Below are 27,273 nucleotides of genomic sequence, written 5' to 3' on the forward strand. Positions count from 1 at the left end.
ATCACATACATCCTAATGGTTCCCCGCAGGTATCATCTTCGTTAGCGGGATGGAGACTGCAGCCACACGCATTTCCACAGAGGCTGGTGTGTCTGCAGCACTGCTTTGAGTTGCTTCTCCGTCCCGCTCATTTATCAAGGCTGCATTAATGCAGTGTTACATAGAAGAAGAGGAAGGAAGAGTGTTTTTTTTCTTTGAATACTCCAGCCATCTGGTGGATTATGGGTTTTGTTAAGTTCGTCTGTATGAATAACAGTGAAAATATGGTCAACAGACATTTTACTTTGAAATCACATGAAACAAGTAATTCCTAAATATGCGATTGCCACTTGTGCTTTTAATCTGTACGCATTATCAGATAAAATGGCATTGTTCTCCATTTTTCGTTTATCTATTCCAGTCCGCTGAAGGAGATTAAAAAAAAGAAAAAAAAAGGAAAAAATATTTTTTCCCATCATCAGTCACTAAAAATTTGCATCAATTCAGAAAAACCCCGGTCGACCAACGACTCAGAGCTGCTGTGATATCAAATCAGATTTCATTAGTTACACATACTCTCTTATGTGCAGTTTATAAATACTGCATGTAAACTACTGCATGTTTGTACAATGTGCACAGTTGAGAGTTTCAGGTTTTCTCTCCACACAGATGGCTCCCCAGTCGTGGGAGGGACTTGAGTTTAAAACTCGTAGGTTGTTTGCACAGTCATCAAAATTTTTGTTTTCCTGGACCAAATCTAAATTTAACATTCTCAAGTGAAAACAGAAAAAAATTGTTGCATTCTGGGAATGAATCCTTTTTACCCGACAGTGGTAATCTGAGCCACTAAGCAAGTTGCTGTGTGCACAAACAGTTCTGAAGCCAATCATGGATCGTTACATTTACATAATCATGATGTGAAAAACAATAGTTTAGCTGTTGAAAAAAAAACACTTTTTGCAGCTGAGTTAGCCAAATTGCAGTGCAATTAATCTAAAACTAAGATACACACAAATTGTCATGTAAGAGCCATTCATTGATCTTTTTATTTAAATTATACAAACTAGGATTGCGTGGAGGAAGGATACATTTTGGACAGATTTATACTTTCAGATTATTTAGATGGACTGGACTATAAGATCAGTATCTTAATACCATGAGCTCTTACCAAGTGCACAGAGAGAAAAGCTTTTAAAGATGCTTCAAGTGCTTGAATCGTCTCAAGATGTAATTTATATGCATCTTTGAGATTTTTTAAACTTCAATGACAGTTTGCAAACTAAAGCCTTGAAAAGAACTATTCCCAAGGATTCGATGTTACCTCTTTGGAACATTGTCTGCCAATATATTAGCTTCAACTGTTTTCAACAATACACTATATTGTATGTCAGAAAATCTCCTCTCACCAGTTTTATAGTGCGTGAAAAATCTCACACATAACATATTCATGTATTGACTTATAAAGAATTCACCAACCACTTACACACATGGAAGGCAGGTCATGACTAATTAACACTATGTTGTCTTCAATTTGGGATCAATCCCATTTTTATTTTTACACACTGCCAATTCATGACATGAGTTATTTAAACCCAGCGATGAAAAATTAAAAGACAGAAGTCTTACAATCACAAACACTGTGTGGCATTTTTATATTGTTTCACAGACTCGTTCTCGCACTGCTTATACATTTCCAGTGGACTGTGAGTGGCGAAATGGGAAATCCGGTTCAGATTGTGAGCAGATGTGCAGCAAAATGTGCAGCTTTGAAAAAGACAAGACACTAGGAATAAACCAGCTAAGCCTCAAATAATTTATAACTTGGCTCAGGTACAAATTCAGTTTGGCACGCTTAAAAACTTAGAGTGGTTTTGACTGGAAATAATAAACTGAGGTGACAAAGGAGAAAACAACAACAAACTTTGTGCAGTTTGAACATTTTAGAACATCTTTAGCTGTTGAATTAAATGATGAGAAACCAAATCACTTATAGTAGTTGTGTTAATGAAGAGAACTGTTGCTGACAGTGAGCATCGAGTTGAAATAACCAACAGACATAACTTTGTAGGTGATTTCTGAAAAAAGGCATGTATGGCTTGCATATTGGTTATAAAAAAAAATGCTGGTCATTAATGTGTGGAGTAAATAGAAGTTAATAATTTATTAGTTTAATACACAGTTCTGCTTCATGTTGATATCTGTGATTTTAAAAAAATGAGCCAGTTACATCGATTTCCAATAAATCACTTTGACTATTTTATAGTCATTTTTATCATGTTATTGATAAAATTGTGACAATAATGTTATTATTATTATTAGTAGTAGTGTTTTGATTTTACTGAATATGTATATAAATCATTTTAAAAACAAAGACGTAAAATCTAAATTTAAATGCGTTAGAAAATGTTAGAAAATGGTACCCCCCCACCCGAATCAGTCAGGTTCAAATTAGTTTTCTTCAATCACATTTTTTTTAATTGCCTCGCTCTTCCATCCGCTCGTGTAAAAAACTAATGATTCGATAAATCATACAGAGGTTAATCATCATGTTCTTTACGGACCATAAACTCTAAATGCCTCTTTAACCTTGTGTTGCATCGAAGAAATCACAGAACAATGCGTCACTGGATTTCTGCTCCCAGTAAATGTAATTAATCACTTTACAAAAACCTTGCTTTCAGGTCAGACATGTCAAGCTCATTTCAGTTCACGGCAGTGTCAACTATGTCCGTTTACACGGAAACTGAAAATGATGTAGTTACCATGTAGAGTCACTAGTGGGCGCAACTGTTGAGGCCTGTTTTGAGTTCAGTTTCGTCCCACAGGTCTCACACTGCTGGTGTGTATCTTTATAAATCTTGATTCGTTTTGCACAGTACATTGTACACGGCCTTATATTTGCCACCACAGGCGCAGACGTACAGTGTGTTGTTTGCACGATGCGCCCCACCGTCATCACAATCTGATTTGCAACAATCCGACAATCCCCGATAGTATTTTCACAACGGGGTGTTGAAGAAGTTCAAGGTAGCACATGTTGGATCCCAGCCGTCATTTGCATACAATTTCCCTGTAAATGTCACATTACGCTTGCCATTTATTAACAGCCGAACGCGACACCGTCGCCAGCAGTTGCAGTCGGAGCTCTAATTGCACTATTGCAGCCTCTGGCAAGTGTCAACAGCTACTCCAGCAGAAAGAGGGAGGGAGATGAAAATGATATCTCCGGCAGCTCTTTGGCAGTTCTTTGGTATCAAGTCCTATCATGTCAGAGAGGCGCCGATGAATTGGGACAGCATTTGCATAAGGATTTAAAGTACTGAAAGAGAAATAGTGACATGCCTTGTAGTCCTCAGTGGTGTCCAAAGCTATTAAACACACACAAAAAAAAAAGGCTTTTCAGGTGCTCCCGCCTGACAGAGTAATGTCAGAGATTAAGCTAATAGATGAATTACGCAGAGCAAATTGAACAATGGGAACTTAATTTTGCATTCCCCGTGCTTTCAGGCGCACGGCTAGAAACTACAGGCCAAGTAGTCAAAATACAAATTTCTATTTTGTGGGATTAATGGGAGCATAGAGCCAGAGTCCTGGTGTATTTGCATGCAAATATGCAGATTTTCATGGCAGGTCTCCTCAATAAGAGACAGTTCCTTTTGTATTATGCTAATTTTATGATGTCATACTTTGTCCTCTTGTTCAAGCCAAGAAACTAATTAGAGATCATGTTGTTTGGGCCTGAGCAGTTTTGCAAAACATTTTATTCCCTTTTTATCTTAGATTAAAAAAAAAAAAGTCAGTACAATTCTGAACCTGCCTTTATTTGACATTTAAAAAAACAGAAAAATATCTTTACTTATGGTGTTTCAATTATGTCTTTGCAATGTTACATTCATCCAGGCAGGAGGCGTCTCAAAGAAAACTGTTGAACAGGACTGGGAAATAAGTTCATTTAGTTTGCTTGATTAGATTGGTTACCAATTAATCTTAATCAAGACATTAAGCATCAGGACCCAGACTGTCAACTGGTGACGTGATATAAGAGCCTCAAGCAGCACATGTGGAATTAATTTAGATGTAGTGAGCCAGACCAATTCTTGACGATTCAGGTAATCTACCTGGAGATTACATGAAATATGTTTTTAAGTTTGCTTTTGTAATAGATAATATAAATAAATTATGTGAGCATAAACCAGGTTTGTCAAATATATTAGTTCAGAGTCCACACACAGCTGAATTTCATCTTGAGTGGGCAGGACTGGTAAAATAATGCCTTTAAATTCAATTTTCAAATTTGTCTTTGTCATGGTGCAACATATATTTTTTGAAAATGTCTATATTTTAAAAAATAAAGATTTTCTTTGCTAATTTTACAATTTGCTTGGTAGCTTGGTGGGCCAGATTGGAGCGTCTTGTGAACCGGTTCTGGCCCACGTGCCTTATATTTGACAATGCTCGTGTATAGACAATAAGTGCCCACACTTTTTTGACATGAAAGAAGTGCAAGAACAGGCCTGTGAAGGGAATCTGTTGGTGGTTGACTTCACAGACATCCAGGAACCAATATCAAGGCAGGATTTTACATTTTCTAATAAACCTTAGTGCTCCTCGGTGGACAGTATCAAGAAAGCGTGGGCGTTGCGACGACTCAAGCACGTATAACATCGCTGTCGTCCGGCGTGAGCCTAAAGGTGTGGGCAGCGAGTCTCTCTGTGCCTCCGATGGGAAACAAACCTTGTTTCTAAAATAAAAACCCAATTTTACCAGCGGCTGAATGCAAAGTGAGAGAATCATCAAATACAATCCATGATGTTTGAAGATACGTGTGCTGAGACAGGGACTCGGCTTCTGTGCTTTGAAAAGTTGTGAGAGAGAATTTTGAGAGGATTTGTTTGAGAAAATACACCATTAGTGTTGTTATGCTCACAACAAGTCACACAGGATAGCAGGGCATTAAAGGCAATTTGTACAAGTTGCAGTCATCAACGGGTTCAGTTGTTTGTGAATGCAGGAGGGTGTATTACAGTGGAGGAAAAGCTTGTAAAAAAAAAAAATAAGTGGCTCTAAGACTGATCTCTGGGGTATACCCTTGGATTTGCAAGTTTTCAGACTAGGAAAGTGTTTGTTCTAACACTTCTTCACTCATGTGTCTTTTCTTCAATAATGCATAATCTAAAGAACCAAAAGAGCTGCATAAGCCTGATGGTGTCGCAGACTGACTGGATCTAGGATGGAATCATCCTCTACTTATTCAGCTGCTGCACCTGTAATGCTTATTCCGGTAAAACTGATGGAAAAGGGAAGATATTGTTAGCAGATATGAGCTCTTTCAGCTGCTTTCTCTAAAGAAATCTTTTGAAAAAGGTAGTTTTTGATCACAAAGTCAGAGCTCCTTTAGACTTGGAGAAGGGGAAAGTTGTATAAGTAACACTTTATTCCCTTTTCCCATTTTTTCAGCAAGTACCAGATTACAACTGAATGATGCACCATGTGCTCTGAGCCTGTTCTCCTCTGATTTTATATAATCTGAGCCATTGTTTTCAAATGCAAATGCCTTGAACACAATATGTTAGAAAATTGTTTTTTTTTTTTCTTTGCAGAGTGGATTACATAAATGAGATGAGTAGACACAGCCTGTTGACAGAAAAAAAAAGTGTTGTGAATGGGTAGAATTGTGACATTTCGGGGCCAATGGAAGAGTAATTTCGATTGTATTGTGTGGACAATGGAGACAAATGAGTTTCTTTACACTTTACCCAGCAACATGCGACTGCCACGACCGCAGCTTCTGAAAAAAACATACAAACATGAGGATTTTCTCATGTTCTCAAATGTTAATAAACTAACCAGGTGTGGCTCAGTTGCACTTATTCTGGTAGTTTTATGATTGGACACAATGATGCATGCAAATATTTAATATAGATTATTCAACTTAGCTTAAATGACAGAATAAAGACGATCAGGACAGTATTTCTTTTTTTTTTTTTTTAAGTAGTTTTGATTCATTTTGTGCTCATCTCTTTTAAAAGCAACATTTTGTGAGCACACAGAGTCGCCCCACAGAGGAGATAGGGCAGTCGTTGATTCGGGCGTCTAAAAGTTACCAACACAGACATCATCGTTCATCCGATCACCCGGAGTTCTGTAAAGAGAGATTGGGCCGTCTGCTGAAGTCCGGCCAAAAAAGTGTTGAGAAAAAATACTAAATGGCACTGCCCACCGTGCACTGTTCCACCTCGTCTGTCAAATAAAGTGGTGGCTCTGTCATGACTTGGACTATATGTGGCAGTTAATGGAAGTGGCACACTGGCATTTGTTGAGGATTTCAGTGTGCGTTTGTGTGTGTGTGTGTGCGTGTGTGTTTATGCTCACATCCAGCCAAGTGCATCAAAATTCATTGGGCTGCATCCCATCATTCAGCGGACCACCCGCCCTAAACAGGCCTCTAAAAAAAAAAAGCTTTTCAAGGACATAAAGGTACACGGGCTAGACGAGTCGGGTCAGCCGCCTGGTCCTAATCTGATGGAGCTTCACTCCACCCGCTGAAAACCAGACGAAAGAGACGGCGGAGGTGAGGGGAGCTGCAGTGGAGGCCTGGGAGTGCATTACCAGGGATCACACAGAGCATCTGCTCCATGGTAGTCAAACACTGCAGAAGTTTTTTGTTTTCCCTGAAAACTGAAAAAATACCGATCTAGTTGACGTCATTTTCTACAGCAACTTTACTTAGGTGAAGGCATTTTCCCAAATGTCAAGAAAAACACAAGGCAGTGATAGGTAAACTGATTAAAATCTGTTTTTAATGAAAAACACTTCAGGCAATGCCACCAAAATATGAAGCTATTTTGTTACAATACACGCAGCTGGATGTTGTCTCGCTGAAATTTACAAGGTTTATGTTGCAAAACCTGCTTGAATGGACACATATCACACTCAAAACCCAAACTTGTAATTCTGCAAGTCACCCAGGACCTTTCACCAGCCACTGTTCGTTTATGGCCAGTGTGCTTAAGGCCAGAGTAATCAGTCGCCTCTGTGCATCCCTCAGCTTTTGAACTGTGTGCTAATGACGGCGAGGATGGTCCCTCTCCTCGTCAGCCCAGAAAGAATTGTAAATGGGGTTTCATGTCGCGCTACAGCGTAATTTTCTTCTTCACATTTATCTGCCTTTAATGAGCTCGGGCCCAGAGAGGGCAGCAGATTCCCCGAATCTGCTTATTACCTGCTTGAGTTTCAACTGGTGCTTTGTTACAGTGACAAAGAAACTTTGTGCAGTGGATCCTAAGACTGTGTCCTCATAAGATTCCTTTCAATAAGATTTGTCAGAATCACATTTAAATGACAGTGTCATAATTAAATGACCACAAATGGAAATTTTCTTCTTTTTTTTTTTATGGGAAAGAAACAGGAATGTCTTCAGCATCCAGAGTGTTTCTTTTTACACATTTCACATTCCCTTTCAAGCTGAAGCACAGAGTCGGGAGAACACACATCATTTGGGCTGGATGGTAGCTCTTGCCAAACGGTGCACCACACACTCAAAGTGTGGTCAAAGTCAATTACCGAATCCATTGCATCTGTGGTGAATAAAGCACCGCCGCAGTGTGGCCTCGCCGGTGAACAATGATCCGTTCAGAAAGCTCCATTTAAGTTGACTTATTTCTCTTTAATCGCCCATAAGATAAAAACCGCACTGTTATCTATCCAAACCAAAAGCGATTAATCACCTAAAAATGGGTTTTATACCACCATTAGTTTATGAAAAGACCCTTTTCTCATCTGCATCTTACCAATGCCAAACCACGCTTCCGTGACCAGGGGCCAAAATACTGTCCGCATAAAATAATTGAATAATAAAAGTGTTTACAACATCTCTATTTCAATAAATCTTATTAAAATGCTTTGTGTTGCATCAAGATGGGCCTGAGTGGAATTTCATTAAGATGATGAGAACAAATTCAGGTCCCATGTGCAGGTTTTTAAATAAGTCAGTGTCCAAAACAAGCATACCAATTCAAATATAGCGTCCAGCTTTGCACATGACTGGCTTGGAATATATTTGGTCTGAATGACCACAGGACTTGCTGCTGCACACTTCTGTACTACATCACAGAAATGGTAGAACAGACTTTCGAGTCTCCAGCTGCACTTCAGTAATGACTTATTCATGTTTAAAAAAAAAAAAAAAACAGCTGATTAATTGAAACATCTCTGACCACAGAAACAAGGCACAACCATAATTTAAGGTGGATTTCTTTTTACCTAGATTAGTCCTTTCATTATATGACTATATATCATTCACCAGGTCATTACTGAATAATAAAACAATTAAAACATTTTTTTTTCAAAGAAAAAAGCAGGAAATTTAGCTCAATAATAATACCAACACACATTAATATTACTCAGTATTGCCCTACCCAGACACAAGCAAGAAGCCCAAGGTTTTACTGATTTAATAGACGTGTGCATTTTGAAAAGAAAGTCGCAGAAGCTTTGTCAGTTGCAGAGCTGAGGGTTTGTCCCGAGCGGAGATAAGAGGATCTGCGGGAAGCCAACATGACCAAAGCAGAACCCCTGTGCTGCTCGGTTTCCAACGGAGTCCCAGAAGATGTGTGGCAGTAGAGGGAGATTTTGATTTAAACATAGATGCTTGTTCTTTGTAGTGGTGTGGTGGAGAGTCTGCGTGGTACAATATTTACTCTGTGATGGGCAAGAACGTGTTCTTCAGCTCTAGTTTTTGTCATAGCAGATCCCGTCAGTTTGGTTGAGCAGCTTCAAATTGTTTTGGTGATCGCTAAGAGCAGGCCCTGTAAGTTGTTACTGATCTGTGGTGGTAAGTACCTACAGGAAGAACGCTACAACGCCAGTGATAACAGGAGCTGTTATAGACATTCTCATCAAATAATCACCATCTTGCAGTGATCGGTGCGACAGACTTCTTGGCTCAGAACAGACAACAGCGGCGGCCATTTGTTGCTGCGGTACATGCCTGATGGTATTCATGGGCATGAGGCATGAAGCATTGTAGCTAATGGCCAAAAGTGCTTTGCAATGAGTGCGAGCATTATGGAGCCATGGGAAATGAGGTTTGTTCCCTTTAATCATTCTCGCACTTGCTGTTGACAGGTGAGTGTGTTTGTTGGGATCATTGGACACTTTAGTCATCTATTTGATCATCATATTTGGCAGCAGGATGCACTTGGAGAAGAATGTGTTGGCAGAAGCAGTGTGGTGGTTGGAGTAGTGCTCCGAAGGATAAACCTTAAGTCTTGGCACAGGCGCCTGCATTACTTTGCCATTTAACCCTTATTTAAAAATTGCTGCAAACCATATACAGTGAATAATGGCAGCAGTCTGCAAGCTCAAGATAATTCACCCTGTCACACTCGAGAATTGGATCAGTAATGGATTCAGCACCAAGACAAAGACACCTAGATTTTGAAAATTGTGCAACTTTTTCTAGATTTCAGTCCATTTGAGAAACTTTGATGTTTGTGAGAAGAACGGATTGTGGTGGTTTTTCCTACCTGATGGATCTGCTTCAGTGTCCAGGTGCCAAATATCTCAGGACACCTTCAGAAGTCCTGTGCTGCCGAGTAGTAGAGGGTGATTGATGTAGTTTCACAGGACTGTGTTTGACTGAACAAACCTCCACAAGTGTCCAGCGGTATCTGAATCCTATTGGCGCAAAGTACATCAGGACTTGTGCTGCCGTGTGGAATCCTCTGTTCTGATTGATGTATATCCACATCTCATCCATTATACAACACAAGGGAAGCGCCGTCTTTCTGCATGACAGGGATGTTTGAACAATTTGGGGTTTGTAAAGCTCGAGCTCTCCTGAGAGACAAGCATAACAATATGTCCTGGAACAGATGGCGTAGCCTCCGCAGGGACCCGATCTCAACATTATGGTTTGGAATGGCATGAAGAGAGAGGATGCGCGGCGAGCGGCGAAATCCACAGAAGAGCTGCGACAAGTTTTCCCAGATGCTTAGATTGACCTACCTGCACCTTGGAGTACCTTCAAAAACTGAGCAACTGAGCAAGTGCACTTGCCAGCAATAGGGCTGTTTTACACGAAAAAAACATGTTTCCACCAGATATTGACTTGATTTTTTATTTTTTTATTTTTTTGTTTACCACAGTTTGCACAAAGTTAACTCATGAATAAAAAATATGACATCATTATTTTTTCAAAGTATTGTCAGTGTGGTTTATGAGATAACCACGTGGAAGTTATTTCTGTGCACAGATTACTAAGATAATGAGAGGAAAACGTCAATTGTCTCAAAGGAGTGCACCTTCCTCGCCGCTCAGAGTGCAAAATTAACATGTAGCTCCACTGATCTGACTGGAGCCATCGATTTGAGTGACAACCGCGGATCGTTCCTGCATTTAAACTGTACAAAGAATGCTCGTTTGTAAGACGAGACAGCTCACGCTGATGCTGTGTGTTCACGGCAGATTAATGAATGTTCGTCAGACTTTTTGTTTGACGTGTTTTTAGAGTTTCAGTGTGGGAATCGGTGACAGCTGATAGAGGAGCAAACGCATGGCGGTGGAAGAAAAAGGGATCACATTGTTATCCTCAAAATAAGTGTGGGGAAAATAAAAGGAAACGTCTTTCTGTGGAGCGGAGGTTCCCTTTTGCAATCTTGTGCGCCTGAATAATAACACACTTGAATTCTTGATGGATTCGATACATATATGACATATATGCCAAGAGAGGGAAAAAAATACACATGTTGCACTGAATCTATCTTTAGTGAGGCTGCAGCGCTGTTTAGCATGCCTGCCCTAAATCTAGTATTGAGAGAGAGAATATAATAAATACTATAGGTGTAGCACATCTATTATTAGTGCAGCTGGAGGTTTATGTGACATTTGAGGCATTTGTGCTTTTAATCTCATGATTTCTATTGGGGTTTTTTTTGGAAGAATGTGGGTGTCTTCTGTAGTAACTGTAATATTTCGTTCCCAATATTGAGACGGTCACAAACCTCACATTTTTTTTTTATTTTTTGTTATCAGAATTGTATATTTTTATTCAAGTTCACTTTTTTTTTTTTTTTCAAAACCTCCAGGTGTTTAGTTTTGAACAACAGTTTATAGTTCTAATTTTGCAGACAAGAGATTCTGATTTTGGGGTGAAAATTCTTACACATTTGTAGTTTGGATCGTCAGGTGTGCACTTTTTGATGAACTGAAAACTCCCATATATCACATCACGTGTAAAAATGGGCTAAAAAAACTGAGGCAAGTGTTATTCAAACTATTAACCTTTGTTATCAACTTGAAACAAGCATGAACATATTGATACATCGGGCGGAAAAGAAATTTGAATCAGAAATGTATTATTTCTTTGTTCTCTGAACACTTACAATGCCATCTGCTCGCATGTGAAAATAAGAAGAGTCAAAATATAAACAGATGCAAAAAAACAAACTCTGCATGATCCAACCTTTAATACCTTTAAACAACAAACAATGAAAGTGCACATTCAAATGTGCACGGCAGGTGGAGGTTTCCTCATAATCCTGCGGGCTCGGAGCGTGTTCTGATCCTCTTTGCACTGCTGAGTTGGGAGAGGAGATCTCATTGCTCTCTGCTGGGTCACTATTGTTCTAAGCGGAGCGGTTTCCACACCAACGAGGAGTTCATCCGTTTGGATTTGCTGAGGTTCAGTGAGAGGTTGTTGGATTCACACTGCCCTTCCTTGCCTTGCCCAGGGACTGCTTCCCATCGCTGATTCTGAACTGTAAGTACGTCATCGTCAGCGAACGTGATGATCGAGCCCAAGCTGTGCTCGACCACACGTCAACTGCTCGGACAGAAATGAGCCTACTGGGTATGAAAACAGCAAACTGTGATTTCATACACAGCCGAGTTTTCCCGACAGTGTTTGTTAATGTGACTGCAGTGACATTTGCGTAGATGTCGTGCAGGTCTGCGCGACAGCACAGCGGAAAGTGTGACCAGACTTGCTGAGGCTGACACCACAGCTTCATCTGCACATATAATAATGAAACAGCAAGGGTTCACAAGTTCAAGAGTGTGAGAGAAAGACAGAGTGCCGAAGTGAGTCTTAACTCAGTTTGCGATAACAGAAGCGAGTTGTGGAAGCAGGACGAGGTGAGCCCATGCATGTCAAGCAAGGGAAAGTTCGGTGATGCATATCTCAGGTGGATAGATCCTCCTAATATCCTGTTGTTTATGATGCAATGCCTTACTTTATTCCCACACTTGGTGCATTCTGGATTTCGGAGTAGATAATCGCTGAATTTCTTTGTGATGAAACTTTTTTAAGGTATTTCAGAACCGGTCAGAACCAGTCAGACTGTTTAACTGCCATTAGCTCTTTGATGTTCAGCTGAGCTGCAGTGTTCGTCAGAGACTGCAGACCAGTATCCCAGAAAACAATTAAGACAAAAAAACTGAATGTAATGATGTGATAATTGTTATTATTATGACAGCAGACCTCAGACAATACACTGAATGGTAAAACTGAAAACAAAAAAGTCATTTGGATTTTGTAATTGTTTTAGTGAGTTATTAGTTTGTTTGTTTGTGTGTGTGTGTGTGTGTGTGGTTTTTTTTTTTTTTTGGAGGATGCTGCTTTTTGAGCCAAGCGATGGAGTTTTTCTTCTTCATGTTTTAAATAAAAATGCCAAAAGTAGGTGAAACAACAAAATAAAAGCACAATGGAGAGTAACAGAAATACTATAGCATTTTTTAAAAATGGATGTGATGGCATGAAGTCCTTGATTTTAAAGCAGAAGCAGGATGATCGGATGAAAACAATATTAAATAAGACAATTCTGTACAAAGAAATGCAAAGTTCGGTAACAATTTGGGGCCCATCTTTATCTGTTATCGCAGTATAAGGCAGTGAGTCATTCACCTTCATTTGGATGGTTGATTTTTTTTTTTTAAAAGACAGGCAAAAAAAATTGATGGACGGCTTGCCCAACGCCGTCTAAAATATCTATATTGACATCTCTTACCTTATCACTCCCTAAGACCCATTTTACACTGGCTTGGTCATGGATCCGGAACACACAGCAGGGGCTACAAGCACAGACATATGGCTACAAGAATTAGGCCCCACTGAAATTAACAGCTTTAAATTACATAAGTGGAAACAAATTTTAGAAAAAGTGAACATAGGTTACTTTGGCAAAATTGTGAGGAAAAACAGAAATATGTTTGTTAAAAAAAATATAAAATTCTTCATGTAGAATTTGATAAGAAGTATGTATTAAAATGCACCACTTTGGGTCTATTTTTTTTCTTCTGAATTTTGAACATTCTTGACACCCTGAATTTTTTTTTGACACCCTGAACTACCAATTCTACCTAATACTCTGTCTGGTACCTACCTTATTTTTTTTACACTCTAAATTTGATTTATAGTTGTTCATATCTTATTTCTTTATTTCTTGGTTGCTTGTTATTTTCTGCAGATCAGACATCACAGCCATCTATCTAACTTACAACTTCAATCAATCCCAGATGACTATGAATGAAAGTACGACCCAAATTCACTACCTGAGCCAAAGCTACGTCATTGGTAAATGACACGATTCTAAAAAACCATGAGATTTCTGTTTACATAAAGGGAAACAAGGAAAGAAGTCCAGTTAAAACCAATACCAGGTAAAGGAAAAGCAAGATCCTAACACCATATAAAGATACAGACACATTGTTTTGGTAAAAGGTGTTTGGGCGTTCTGAATGAGGAAAAAACACCTCTGTCCAGCAAATAGAATTTCAATGTCCTTATTAACGTCAGGGATGCCCTGGCCTCTGCGCTTAGCTCTCAGTTGGAAGCCACCATCTGGGACGGTATTGTGTGTCATCAGTGCACAGTGCATGAGTGATGTGCACATCTGTGAGGGTTCAGTGAATGCTGAACAATATTTACAGATGTTGGAGCAACATATGCTCCCATGCAGATAACGTTTCTTTCAGTTTGGTCTAGTGACTCTCACAAATGTATCAGAAGTTTGGTGAAAGCAGACTCAAACGTTTTCAGATTTTTATTATTTAATAAAATGCAAATGGTGATAGTGTGTTTGCTGTGCGCTCCCGCCTCACTGCAGGAAGACCCCAGTTTGATTCTCGTGCATGTTCTTCCTCCACAGTCCAGAGACCAGCGTGACGGGTTAGCTGGTGTACATCTCTTTTTGTTAGCCCTCTGATGAAGGGGGAACTTGTTGGTGAGGGCAGGCTCCAGCTCCCTTAAACCCCTGATTGAATAAAGATGGCAGAGAATGCATGGATGATTTGCACAGGGACGCCCCCGTTAGACAGCTGCTGGCACTGTAACCTCACAGTGAGAGAAGCCATATTAAGTCCCGTTTACACTCGCTGAGCACAGGGAGGGATGCAGATGGAGCCTTCTGTCTGTCTTCTGCGTTCATTACGTGTGTCATTTGGTTCAGTTCCAGGGAGCTTGCGGACACGTGACAGAGTTGGAAATGCACGTATAGCAACTTACCTGCGTAAAGGGAGCATGAACGAGGTGCCAGCTTCTGTGTGGGTTGAGATTTAATCCAATGAATTGAAAGTGATCAATAGAAGATGGACGCATGGTTTTTAGCTCCACAGACTGACAACCTGTGGATGGTGTAATCTTTTACCCAGCATCCACTTTGATTACCTCCAGCTCTTGATGCTAAAACTCGCAGGAAATAAATGTCCTGTTGTGCTTGTAGGAATTCCATTTGAATGACATGGCAGTTAGTTGGCAAAGGGAATCATTAGTAATTATAGGTAATGGATGACGCTGTGGTCACATTGTCCATTACGCCTGGAAAACATTTGCGTGTGGCTATTATTTTCCAGATGATACATGCATCCTAACAAGAATAAGAAATTATTTCTCCTTTTTTTTTTTTTTTTTTTTTTTGGTTCCAGACATGTGAAACAGAATTTATAGTGTATCACATGATATATGCAGAGAGAGAGTTGGATTGGAGGAGAGGCAAAAAAAAAAAAAAAAAAAAAAGTGCTGCCCTTAATGTGGTCATCCATCACCTCCATGAATCACAGCTTTCATAAATCATAACGCTCGGGCGCAGATAAACATGCATGTGCATGCACTTATGGACACGTGCACACACGCCGCGGCGTTTCACCGGGGATGTGCTCGGCTCGCTCCCAGCCAGAACTCACAGGAATCGGATTTCCTGAGGGAGATCTTTGAGCTCTTACCTTTAGACCTCCCTTTGCATGTCTCGCTTAATGCACACATGCAGAAAATCACTCTCTCCCCGACTTGGAATGATGTGAGAACAGCTCGCTCCTGCTGGCCCACTTAGATGTAGGTCAGTGTATATCCTCCGCTACTATGAAACTCAGTTTGTTTTGTGTGCAGCAGGGAAGGTAGGAAAGGGTAAACCTACTTAGGTTTAGTTAAATGTTACCCCACATACGAGTATTACTGCAGTGGAGATTTTGATGACTTTTAATGAAAACTGGGTGTGATTTAAAGGTTGCAGCTTATATAAATGACTGGCATTCTGTCTGCACATCTGGCAGTTCCATCCAGATCACGCCTACAGATGCTGGGATGATGCATTCGTGGACATGTTTGTACACATGGGCTTTCATTTGCTGATTGCCAGCAAAAAAAAAAACCAAGAATTGTGGATGCTGTCACTGCAACATTTTAATGCAATCTATTAAGTTCAGCTAGAGGTAACGCCTTTAGGATTTATCAGGTGTGTCAAACACATTTTAGCTCAGGCGCCACATATAGAAAAAACATTATCTTGAGTGGTCCGGACGGGTAAAATATTAACAGTTTTAAAGCTCTTTTTTGTTGTGGTACAAAGTAATCAGGATGAAAATCTAAGGTCTCAGATCTTTTTTTTTTCCCAATTTGGCTGAATTTGGAATGTCTTCCAGGCCGATTTTGGTCCACAGGCCTTATGTTTGACACCCCCTATATATGCATTCAGGGGAAAATATATGAAAAGAACAGGAAAGAGAAAAAAAACAGGAAATGAAACGTGTGTCGGTCTCCGACTTGTCCTCCCAGATGTTTATTTGAAAAACCCAGAGAGCCTCAAGTCACATTACAAAGACAATTAGGTTAATGCTATTTTCCCATGATGCATGTAGAGGATCATTAATATGTTACGCTAATAACCGGGCCTGTCGGGTGTGACCTCGCTCAAGACAAAATTAAAAGCCTTTAATGGATGGATTTTGTCGGGCAATTAGCAGAGAGTAAATTGTTTTGGCTTTTCTGTCTGCTGAACAGTCTGGTTATCAAAGGCAGGATCCCAATTAGTCCGGACCAACACCTAGAGACGCTCCCGTCACACTTTCAGCAGCTTTCCACAATCGTATTCAAACAGAAGTACATCAGTAAGCCAAAATATTAAGAAAAAAAAAAATCATCTCTTGGTGTTCAAGAATGAGCTCCTGCTTGAGCTTAAGAGTGTTTGTAGGTATCTGTGTGGTCGAGCTCAAAAGCTCAACCAAGCATTAACTCCCCACAAAGACTTTTCCTTGTGTAATCCTTGTTTATTTTTTTTCCTTCACGCATTAAAAAAAGAAAATTGACCATTTGTGGAGCTTTGAATTTGCCCATCCTGGTGTTGCATGAGAATATTCTATAGCTGCTCTGCACGCCAACACTAAAGCAGCTGATTCACACACGCGCCTTATGTTAGTAATTTCACTTCGTTCGGTGTTTCCCACACACTCGCCGACTTTACTCCTCACAAAGAATCGACATGTTCAACTTCATTTCATATTGTCTCGCCTCTTCCTTTGGTTTTCCTCCTTTTTTTTTCTTTTTTTTTTCTTGTCTTTGGGGGAAAGTGGGAAGGGGTTTAGCTTCACACGGCCGGGGTGGGGAAATAGAACGGGGTAATTGGAGCGCTGAGTGAAGTAAGAGGGAACCCTCTGAGAGCGTCAGACATATGTCTGCCTTACTTCCAGCTGTCTTGACTGAGAGCAGGCTAATTACATCATGCTTGCACCATGCCAATTAGGACCCTAATTAAAAAAGTGCATAAAGAAGTTGGATAAGTTGCGACGGTTCTAGACGCGCGACCGATGTTCTTGATGGAAGAGACACTGTCGATTATGAAGCTTTCATTTATGGCCGTTGTTGAAAAGAATTGCATAAGCAGAAGAGCTGTATGTGACACTTCTTTTTTAAAGAGGGGATTGTGGATGTTTGAGAGAGTGATCTCCGTCGTTTTAATGGCAGCAGTAATCTCGGTCGTACCGTTGCTCACCGTGACCTCCTCACCGCTCTGGAAATGACCTCTGTGTGGGCTTTCCGAGCAGGAAGCTTAAATCGTTTCACCCTGAAGCTCCTCAGATGATGTTTTATTGCATCACAGGGTGGATCAAACACGGTTTAATGTTAAAGACGGCTTACTTGTTTGACCTTTAACATGTCAAGCAACTCACAGAAAATTGACTTTTGTACTTGATGTGAAAGTGATGCTTTTAACTAGATGCTGCATCCGTAAATAAACAAATTGGCACTGACTGACTGTGCAAATCAACTCATGTAACACAGGGCATAGGCTGTTAATCTTGGACAAATCCACTGATTTCACCAAGGAAGCTGATATTTCTGTTCATAGTAGCAATTTTAATCAGACCTTCAGCTCCTGCATTTATGCCAGAAGCTGCTTCTTGTTTCCAGTGTAATTACAATCACTTTCAATGACTTGCACTCAGGTTTACCCGTGTATTTATATTCTCATAAGTAAAACATGAAATAGAATATATTATGCTGTTTTAATTCCTAATTTCACAGTTGGAACATGCAAGTAACATGAAAAACACTTTTTTTTTCAAAAGCTGATTTATTATGTTGTAATTGACCACAAAATGCAACGTTCCAGTAGTCATGTACAGTAAATTGGTTTGTCTAAGGACCTGCTAATGATTTCCACGTGTTCAGGCATTGTCTGGAAAAACATCAGGTGCAATCATCCAAAAGCTGCAATCTGCTAGCGGCACGCACTGAGGCGCACGCAACACACAATCAATGCAGACTGTTCACTGTCGTGTAAGGAGTATCGAGCATGTAAACCAAATTGTCGAAAATCCTAAGAGGAGCCGTGCTAGTCGATTGAGGCACTGTTTATAGAGTGATGTTGTCAATTGTTTAAATGATGACGGTGCTCGGAAAATGCATTTTTTTTTTTTTTTTTTTTAATGTTCCATGGAAACGGTAGAACGCAACTCCTCTGTAATGCCGTAATGGATTTTCACTTGTGTCTTGTGAACAGAGCCTTGGTTGACAACATAATGAGATAAGTGAGATGTTTGTAATTATGTCTGTTTTTAACACGTTTGAATAAAAGGTGCAAATCGGCTTCGCCTTCAGCAGAGAAGCTGCTGTTTTTGTGGGGAGTGAAGCTTTCTTAGCTGGCTCTCCAAAACCATCCCAAATTCACATGCACTGGGCGCAACTCTCCGGTATATTTGATAACTTCCTCCAACAACTCAAACTCCATAGAACCATGTCGCTTACTTGTCCCAATAATCTATTCTTTCTCTCCAAGAAAATCCTTATTTGAACATTCAGGACATTATTCTTCAAACATAAAGGATAAACTACCTGAGCATTCACTTTATACAGAGGATTTTAGTAAATCGGGTCTTTTGTTATTCAATTACGAGGATCTTTGGAAGAGACACCAATAAAATATGTCTGTTAAAAATGGCTTATTAACATTAAGATTTTCCACAACTGTTAAAATGAAACTGTCATGTACGATGGATAAATCATCACAATTTTCACCGAATACCATGAAATATAAAAAAATTCAGTTGATCTGAACTTCACCAACTTTCGTTTAACTTGGCACGGAATCAACAAAAGCAAAGTCACTGATGTTGCACGTTGCTAACAGAAATGCGGATTACCACAGTGGACAGTCCAGCCCTCATCAGGGTGTCGCTCCCTCAGAGGAAGTCCCCATTCAGACCCAGCTCACGTCACGGCTGTCCCCCGTGAAGGCGCGTTAGGGGACTGATGGCGCCGCTACATCAGCCAAGTCCTCTCAGCGTGTCGAGCCTCATGCCGTCTCCTTCAGACGACCAGAGCCGTTTTCCAAGGGCTGGCGAGAAATGCAAATAGTGACCACGGCGTAAACGAAACCTTGGCTTTCCCTCCACATTTGCCTTGTCGGTGGAAATGAACTCAGGCAGTCAGTTTGAATGTGTTCAAGGAGTTTGGTTTCAAGGCAGAGGTGATTCCTGATGGCACATCTGCTCAGCGATCTCCAACAGTAAATAACTCACGGCGACGCTGGCAGTGACGTCTTCTGCGCCGGTTTCAGGGAAACGACCCCTGACCGCAAACTTTATTCTGGGCAGCTGCCAGCCCGCCGCAGCGCTCGTGAAGTTTTTAACAAGACGAGCTCGCAGCGGTCGCTCGGAGACTGACGCAGGCAGGTGAAGGGAGATAATTGCTCTTTTAGATCTATAACCAACGGTTTCCATGTTGTGAAGTTCAGTCGTTCTGGAAAATAGTTCCAAAAACTGCAAAAATGAAGCCTGTGATAAAAGTTGTCGCTCACTGTGTGAGCACATCTTTCACAGCGGTCAGTCGATCCGTCCAGCGGTCAAAGTAATTGGGACTTCTGGAGCCTCAGAACAGTAACAGGCTTCGTCATCCGGCGCACGAAAATGCAAAAACGTATCGTCTCCAACTTGTGGCCGAGCGCCATCAAACAGCTTAATGGATGTTCACGGTACAAGTGCTGGGAGAGGTGTGAATGGAAGTGTGTGTTACAGTTCTCCTCAGTCATCCAAACAGTTGGAGAAAATCGTCGCAGAAGAAGCATAATCAGTTTTACAAGTACCCACTCAGAGTCGGTGTCAGTGAAGCAACAAGACAAAAAAAGCAAATCCATGCTGGAAAACATGCTTCTTACATGACTACAAAAACGAGACAAAGGGAAAAAAAAAAACAGTTAAATAAAAAAATAATAAGGGAAATTACAGTTAAGCAAGCCAACTGGTTAAGATTTCCATTATAGAAATTGCAGGCTTTTTTCCTTGTCCTTGTGGCTGCTTTTGACCACATGCCGGAACAATTCAGGTTTTACAGAGCACTGTAAAAGAAAATAAATAAATAAAATAAACAGGCTGAATAAAGGCAAGTAGACAACAAACAGACTGCGGTGGTTAGTGGTGCAAGAAAAAGCGGACAAAAGTCAAGATAAATGCTACTTACATGGATCAGCTGATGGCTGATAGAACTTCTTTGTCCAGGTGTTTCTTTTTTTCTTCCTGTATCTTCTTGAGTTCCAGTTATTTGTTCTCTACAGATAATTTTTTTTTTTTCTGCCAGCGTCTGCACCGCTGCTGCTTCTTCTTCTCCTGTTAGATAGAGGAAAGATGCTGAACAGTGCAAAAAGGCATTTCAAAGCTACACAAGTGTCTGTTTGTCTCCTAACTGTTTGGAATGAAGTCTGGTTTACACATTTCAGCACTGCAGAGTTTGAAAGGAAAATTTGGATTTGGGGGATTTTTTTTTTTACTTTTTTTTTTTAATTTTAAAAATTCCATGGAGGCGTCATTTTCAAAAAGTTTTCCCTGTTTATTGTTTTTTGAAAAGTTCCACATTTGTAGCAAATTTCAAAAAGTCATGTTTTCAGTGGTTGAAACCAGTGTTGTCATGTAAACAAACACCCAAACAAACCACAATGAAACTTTTACAAAATTTCTCTTTAAAACGTTGTCGTGTAAACAGGGTTTAAAATATAAAACACTGTTGTGTATTACATCAGCACTTTGGAATATTTTACATTTCCAAATCTAACGTTTATTTGTATAGAATCTGAAATTTTTTCAAGTTAAATAATCGGTCATAGCTAAAGAATTTTTTTTTTCGTAGCCTGTTTTATTTTATTTACAAAGAAAAATTGTGATATTTCTGTGTTTTCACACATGCACTGATCTTTTGAGTTCACTACATATTTTATTGTTTTTTCCCCCAAAAGCCAGGAGACCTTATGAGCCATGACAAAACCTCTGTTCTGCCACTTATGAGGCTCCTTTGTGAATTTTGAGTTCGGTTTAGTTCATTACTTTTGCTTGTGGTTCGAGTCGTCCTTTTTATATCTGCTTGTTTGCAGGTGGTGTGATGCTTACTTCCAGAACTTGCTGATATTTAATTGGCTCTATTGTTTTCTTTACTGCTGAGAAGTTCCCCGTGCAGCTCGCTGTAGCAGAGGCCTGATCGATCCACCCCCGTGCTAAACAGTGGGAGAGGTGTTCTTTTCACGAAACTCTGCACCCTGCTTTGCTCCGTTTCTGAGCTCATTGTGGCCTAAAATATTCTATTCATGAAATATAGGGCAAAAAAAAATCTGGCTTCTAAAACGCTTCATTTGACTTTCATTTGCACGTATTAAAAGAAAAAAAAGTGTGAACATTGGGGATTTTTTTCTTCTTTGTGTAATCAAACGGCATGTTTGAGTTTTGTTTTCATCAATTCCACCTTAGTCCACATCATTTTCCGATCCACATCCGTTTTATAATCCAATTCTTTTAGTTCTCAGACCACAGTAATGCTCCTTAGAAATGCTAAAGATTGCTGATTGATTGAATAAACTGTACTTCACATTACTTTTAAGACTTTGACATTTAAACTAAATGGCTTGTCCTCACTCTGCTTGTGAGAGCACAACCCCAAAAAACAAAAGTCATGGGTCCTGATTGATGTTTTGGCTTCACTTTTCAATGAGACCAAGTGTTTGCTTGGTTCTTCCATGACCACCTTCGCCTCCATAATCCACTCCATGCTTAAAAGTAAAGCAGTAGTGTTTGCCTCGTGGAGATCAGGTTAGATTTTATTCATCTGCCCACTTGAAGCATCCCATTTATCCACTTTTGGTCACAATAGACTGAGGACACTCTAGAAAGGCTACCAGTCCATTACAAGGCAAATACAGAGATCATTTCTATGCCTGTGAAGGAAAGCGTGCTAACCACAATAAGAGCAGGTTGCTGTTCTGCTTAGTATTTTTCTATTTTTTAAAAAAATCAAACATGGAACAGAAAAGAAGAAATAAAAGCTACAAATGGTATATCCATAATATCAGACTCTGAACTGAATAATCTCAGTTGCATAGCGAGTTAGAGCAATTAGACGACCAGCTGAGAGCAATGCAATCGCATGTTTATCTAACACATGTGTCGGTACGGCAAAAAACACAACAAACATGTGTTTGGATTGTTGACAGAAGCTGAACCACCCAGAGACATATCCTCACACATATGGACAATGTGTACATAATTTCACATGGCCCAGATTTCAACCCCGTACCGTGATGGGCAAATCGCATCAGCAGCGAGCCGTCGCTGTTTCACCTCCAACATCCCAGAAAGTGTGCGGAGCAGCATCTGGCACTGTGATAGATGTGTAAAATCTGGAGTTCGGATTTTTTTTTTTTCCTTTTAATCTTTAAAAAAAAAAATGTTGATTTAAAATAAATAGTGGAAGCTTAACAATTTTAATTTCTTTTAAAACAGCCCAGAAACACTGTTTTGGTAAAGTCCAACCATAGCCTTTTCTCATTGTCACTCAATTTCGGTATAATTCATCGGTCAGCAATATTTTCCTCATCATGACTGGTAGATACCGCTGAGTGGTGCATCATGGGGGATTTTATAGTGGAAGTAGGCAATGCTGCAAGAGTTATAAATAGCTATATGCGACATACGTGCGTACACTCTGGATTTCCAGATTATGTGCCTACCCTTTTCTCAACTTTTTTCCTGTTTTGTTGGTTTGTCGGTTGTGCGGTTCATCTCCTGTACACCGGTTTGGTGAACAGCCGGCGCCTTTGCCGCCGCTCACTCCTGTTTGCGAGCTCTGTCGAAATCGTCTGAGGTTTGACAATTTGTGCGCCTGTCTCCGCGTCACTCGCATCCACCTGAGAGCCAGATAAAGAGTCGTGTGAAGACTTGTCATCCCGTTTGATAAGGTTTAAATCAAAGTTCTGCTCAGGGCACACTCGTCTGAGCCCCGCGCTACACAGATCTGCTTCACACTGACAACAATCTCGGCTGGAGCAGCAAAAAAAAAGTTGAGCCGGGATAATTTCCAGCAGATTGGAGAAAGCTTTGGAAATTGCTTAGCCAGGCAGAAACTCTCAGGCGCTTGTGTTATTAAAGCAATGTGGATTTACCTGAAGCCGAGTTGCAAATTGGCTCTTTTAGAAAGGTTAAGTCATAAAGTAGAGGGTTTGGGAGTGAAATGCTCCGAGGCAAAGTTGAATGAGAGGGCTGAGTGTGCCTCGGCCTCTTTTCAGCCTGCTGATCTCTTCAAAGCATGCAGCTCTCGAATGAGAACAAAATGTCAAAATCCCTCTCTAATTTGCACAAAACATCTGGACAAGCTTAACTTGACCTGTGGGAAAAAGGTGGCATTTAAAGGTCTTAGATTATCCTCTTGCAATGATCCATAATTTACTTTAAGGAATCAAATGTACTTTCTTCAAGAATAACGGTGTATGGATGAGAGAATGTTTAAAAATAACACTAATGGAAACTTAAGAAAAACATAAGAGAAAAAACTTTATGAACAAAAGCTTAACTCTTATGAAATAATTCTGGTTTCTCTATGATCACAAGACTTTTTAAACACCGCCGGAAGTTTTTAAGACAGATTCAGACTTGAAAATACACCTGGATTCTTCACTTATGACTATAAATGATTAACTGAGTTCCCTAAAAGATAAATAACATTCTTCAAACAAGACCTGGACTCTTAAAACCCAACTTGGGACTGTTAAAATCATCTGAATTCACTTTTAACCTAAACAAAAACAGAGAAAACCTGGACTGGTTATATTAGATGGTGCTCGGAGCAACTGAAAATGGAACTGTTTGAAAACATAACTTTTTTGAAATGTTGCTACGTGTGCGCACCTTGTCTGTAATGAATAGTTCTTTTGCACACGAGCACATAGATGGACAACAATGGCGGCCTCCAGAGTGGCATGACTCCATATTCTCCTGGGACTTGGTAGTTTTCGTGGAGACTCACCCATTACAGCAATGTAACTTAGTCGTCTGACTGTATGAATCTACGTATTCACCATTGTTATTGTTTATGGTGTATTGACTCAACAGCACCCACTAGTGGCCCAATGTGAAAACTACAGCAGTTCTGCCATTTCTCAGTAAACTGACATTTGTTTCCAAGTATATAAATGTAAAAATGAAACATAGACGCCAGAATGAAAACGCCTTACAAATACAATTTTTAAGCTTTCAGTAAAAATGACACAAAACTTGAAAATATATCGGGAAAGAAGGTTTGAAATAATTGGGCAGTGGTGGAGTTCCAGAGGGGGAAAGATTTGGGAATCATTGCTCTACAGTATGCTAGTGATAATGTGTGCACAATGGGAACGCTGAAGTGTTTACAATTTGCACTTCCAACATTGTTTGTACCCCGTAAGTGCTTTACTGCAAGCCGATTGAATTTTCAATTGTCGCAAACAATACATGACCAGTTTTCGACAGGCAGGTTAATTGAATGTCTTTATTTGATTATTTCCGCTTTAATTAACATTTTTACATTCAATACTTCTCCGCCGCTCTTTTCTTTTCATCCTAGCGAGGCGTTGGGGAAGTCGCTCCACCTCGGCCTTCCCAGCTATCTGAGCACATGGGACTTCATCATCTGCTTAATTGCTTACCCTAATTTGCTTTGCTGGCACCGTCACAGCCCCATTGTATTCTTATCAAATCACCGGGCACTGTAATTAACTTCACATTGTAACCACCACCTCTGAAACTACTGCCGACCAGCTGTTAAATGGCTTTAACTTTATTGTGTTTCCCTTCTTTTTTTCTCCTTTTCCTGCAGAGTGACTACACGTGTCCACGCCCCCTACCTGGTGCCTGGCTCGGAGATGTGCCTACCATCCATTAACCCTCAACAAGGAAGTGCTTTTGGACGGTGCAGCAAAAACACAGACATCAAGCAAGGAGCGAGAGAGACAGATATGCAGAGAACCCATCAGGATCCTACTTTCATAATTCAAAGGACGCATCGCATTGATACTCGACGTTAACAAAGGCAACCATGGACCAAAATGGAGGAGGAGATATTCCTGTCTTTTTTTTTCGTTTTGTTTTGGTTTCTATTCGAAGGATTTTATAACGTCTTTTCTCTTCTGTTCTTTATTTTCTTGGTCGTTGGTCATTAGCTTTGCTGCACACCATCACGCTTCATCACGGACGTTGATGCCGCTGGCTGACGGACGCGTGGTCTTTCGCGTACGTTAGCGGCGTCAGAAGCCTTTCGTGGCGGAAGACTCACGACAACTTAATAGACGGTTCCGGCCGACGAGGGAGCTCACTGTACAGACTTTAAACAGCTTATGGTCTCCGTGAGGACTACGAGGCGTTGTACAAAATCCAAGAGGCTTCAAAAAAAAAAAAAAAAAAAAAAAATAAAAAAGGTGTAAACTGAGCATTGAGGCATCGAGTGTGCACCGAACACGCCACTGGGACTGCTCCGCTAACACGGCCCTGTGTGATAAATGTAGGTTTGCCGATTTTGATTCTACATGAAGCATCTTTCTGCCATCTTTTTTTAAACAGAAAGACTAATCAAAATGCTGCGCTTGGTGCACGTACGTGCGTGTGCCTCGCTGGAGCCGGGATGAATCGTGTCACTGGGTTTCAGTGCACCTGTCAGGAAACAGGATCCCTGCCCCATCAGGTCAGCAGCTGGAGTATTGTTTGAATCTTGTGGGTGGGGGAGGGGAGGGGGTGGGGGGGGGGGGGGGGATCAGAATGGAAGAAATCAAGCTACAGCCCAGCTACAGACTTCTGGTGATTTGTTTGTTTGGAGTTTATTTTTATGAGTTTTTTTTTTCTAAGTTCTTTCTAATTGCAATCAAAACTCGAAGATGTAGTTTGATTCGGAGGACAAAAAAAGAGGGCAATCAGAAGCAAAAGAGGGGGGAAAAAGATGGGTGAAATGTAATTTTCTGACGATTATGATGTTAATGTTGTACTTTATAAATATGTGTTTATGCCATTTTTCAACACCAAATACCAAAGAGCCAAACTCAAACGGATCTCTGTTTTGTTTCTTGGCTCTCCTAAACATGGCTTGTGACGGATCTGGGATTTGTTCCTATGAGTGAAACCCACGTAAAAATAAAAAAAAGAAGCCTCAACTCCCCTCGCGTCCCCGCAGTGCTCCGGCGACGAGTCAGACACTCCCCCATTCTGTTCTCTTCATGTGCGTAACGTGTACGTCTTTGTGAACAAGCGACCTGGCGGTGGCAGCAGCCTTCGTTAGGAAGACTGACCCTGAGCACTGCGTTTCTATGGTATGACTTCAGTGACAAACACGCTTCACTTTCCTTCAAACTACTTGGCCTCCTGGCAGACGTTGCTGTGCGTGGTTCTGCGTGTGCTTGTGGTCCATTCATTTTAAGTTCCCCGACTTGCATCGAAGACACCCCTCCGAGTTAGTTGTGAATTGTTTGTTTGAACCTTTCAACATGATCTTTATACACTGGAACGAAGAGAATTTTCTACTGTACATTTCTGCTTCCCCACCCCCCACCCCCCACCCCCACCCCACGCCACCCCCCCACCCCCATCCACCCATTCCTCCCCTGAATTTGTTGATATTTAGTAAGCAGCTGTATTCTTTGTTCACTTTCAATAGTATGTTTTATAATGAAAATGACTTTATTGGTGAGCAATATGAATTGGTCAAAATTAAAATATCCATTAATCATATTGTGTTTTTCCAGTTTTTGCATGTCAAATATTGTGTGATTGTGTATGAAGACAGGGATTAAGGCCTCATTTACACAACATTTTCAAGTGAAAGAACAAAGTCTTTGTGATGTTTCCGTTTCTGCCATTTTCCTCCAAACAGGTATTGTTTTCAAAACGTTGCAGTGTAAATATAACACTACAACTAAGTGCAAAAACGATGCGTTTTCACTTGAAACATTGTCGTGTAGACGGGACCTAAGAGAACATGGTGACAAATTCTGGATGATCAGTAGGAGTCTTTGGGTTTTTCTGTGACGGATAAAACTGAATTCATCTTGGACAACATTGTGGAGACCACTGTACGGATCGCAGCACGTGTCAAGTAAGTAAAGAAGCCACTTAAATCTGAAGATGTTTTGATGGAGGTTTGACCATTTTTACCATCTTTAGTCCTAAACGCCCACAAATGTAGATCTGGTGGCTAAAACTTTTCAAGTTTGCTCTCAATTCCACGGTTGTCACAAGTTTATGGTATTT

General features: G+C 40.4%; 1 protein-coding gene across 2 annotated transcripts in view; it reads left to right on the forward strand.

Moving 5' to 3' along the window:
• The window catches only part of LOC115382409 (leucine-rich repeat transmembrane neuronal protein 4-like), a 72,295-nt gene extending 46,852 nt beyond the window's left edge, over positions 1-25,443 (forward strand). The window contains exon 3 of one of the 2 annotated variants that reach the window (XR_003930556.1): positions 24,857-24,923. Coding sequence is in view for 1 of the 2 variants with exons in the window: in XM_030084128.1 (XP_029939988.1) it covers positions 24,857-24,922 (66 nt within the window). In the remaining variant the exon portion in view is untranslated. Of the gene's footprint in view, positions 1-24,856 lie in introns of both variants that reach the window. The other variant, XM_030084128.1, reaches the window with a different exon arrangement.
• Positions 25,444-27,273: the final 1,830 nt, after the last annotated feature.

The sequence above is a fragment of the Salarias fasciatus genome, assembly GCF_902148845.1.
Source record: "Salarias fasciatus chromosome 7 unlocalized genomic scaffold, fSalaFa1.1 super_scaffold_4, whole genome shotgun sequence".
Taxonomy (NCBI): domain Eukaryota; kingdom Metazoa; phylum Chordata; class Actinopteri; order Blenniiformes; family Blenniidae; genus Salarias; species Salarias fasciatus.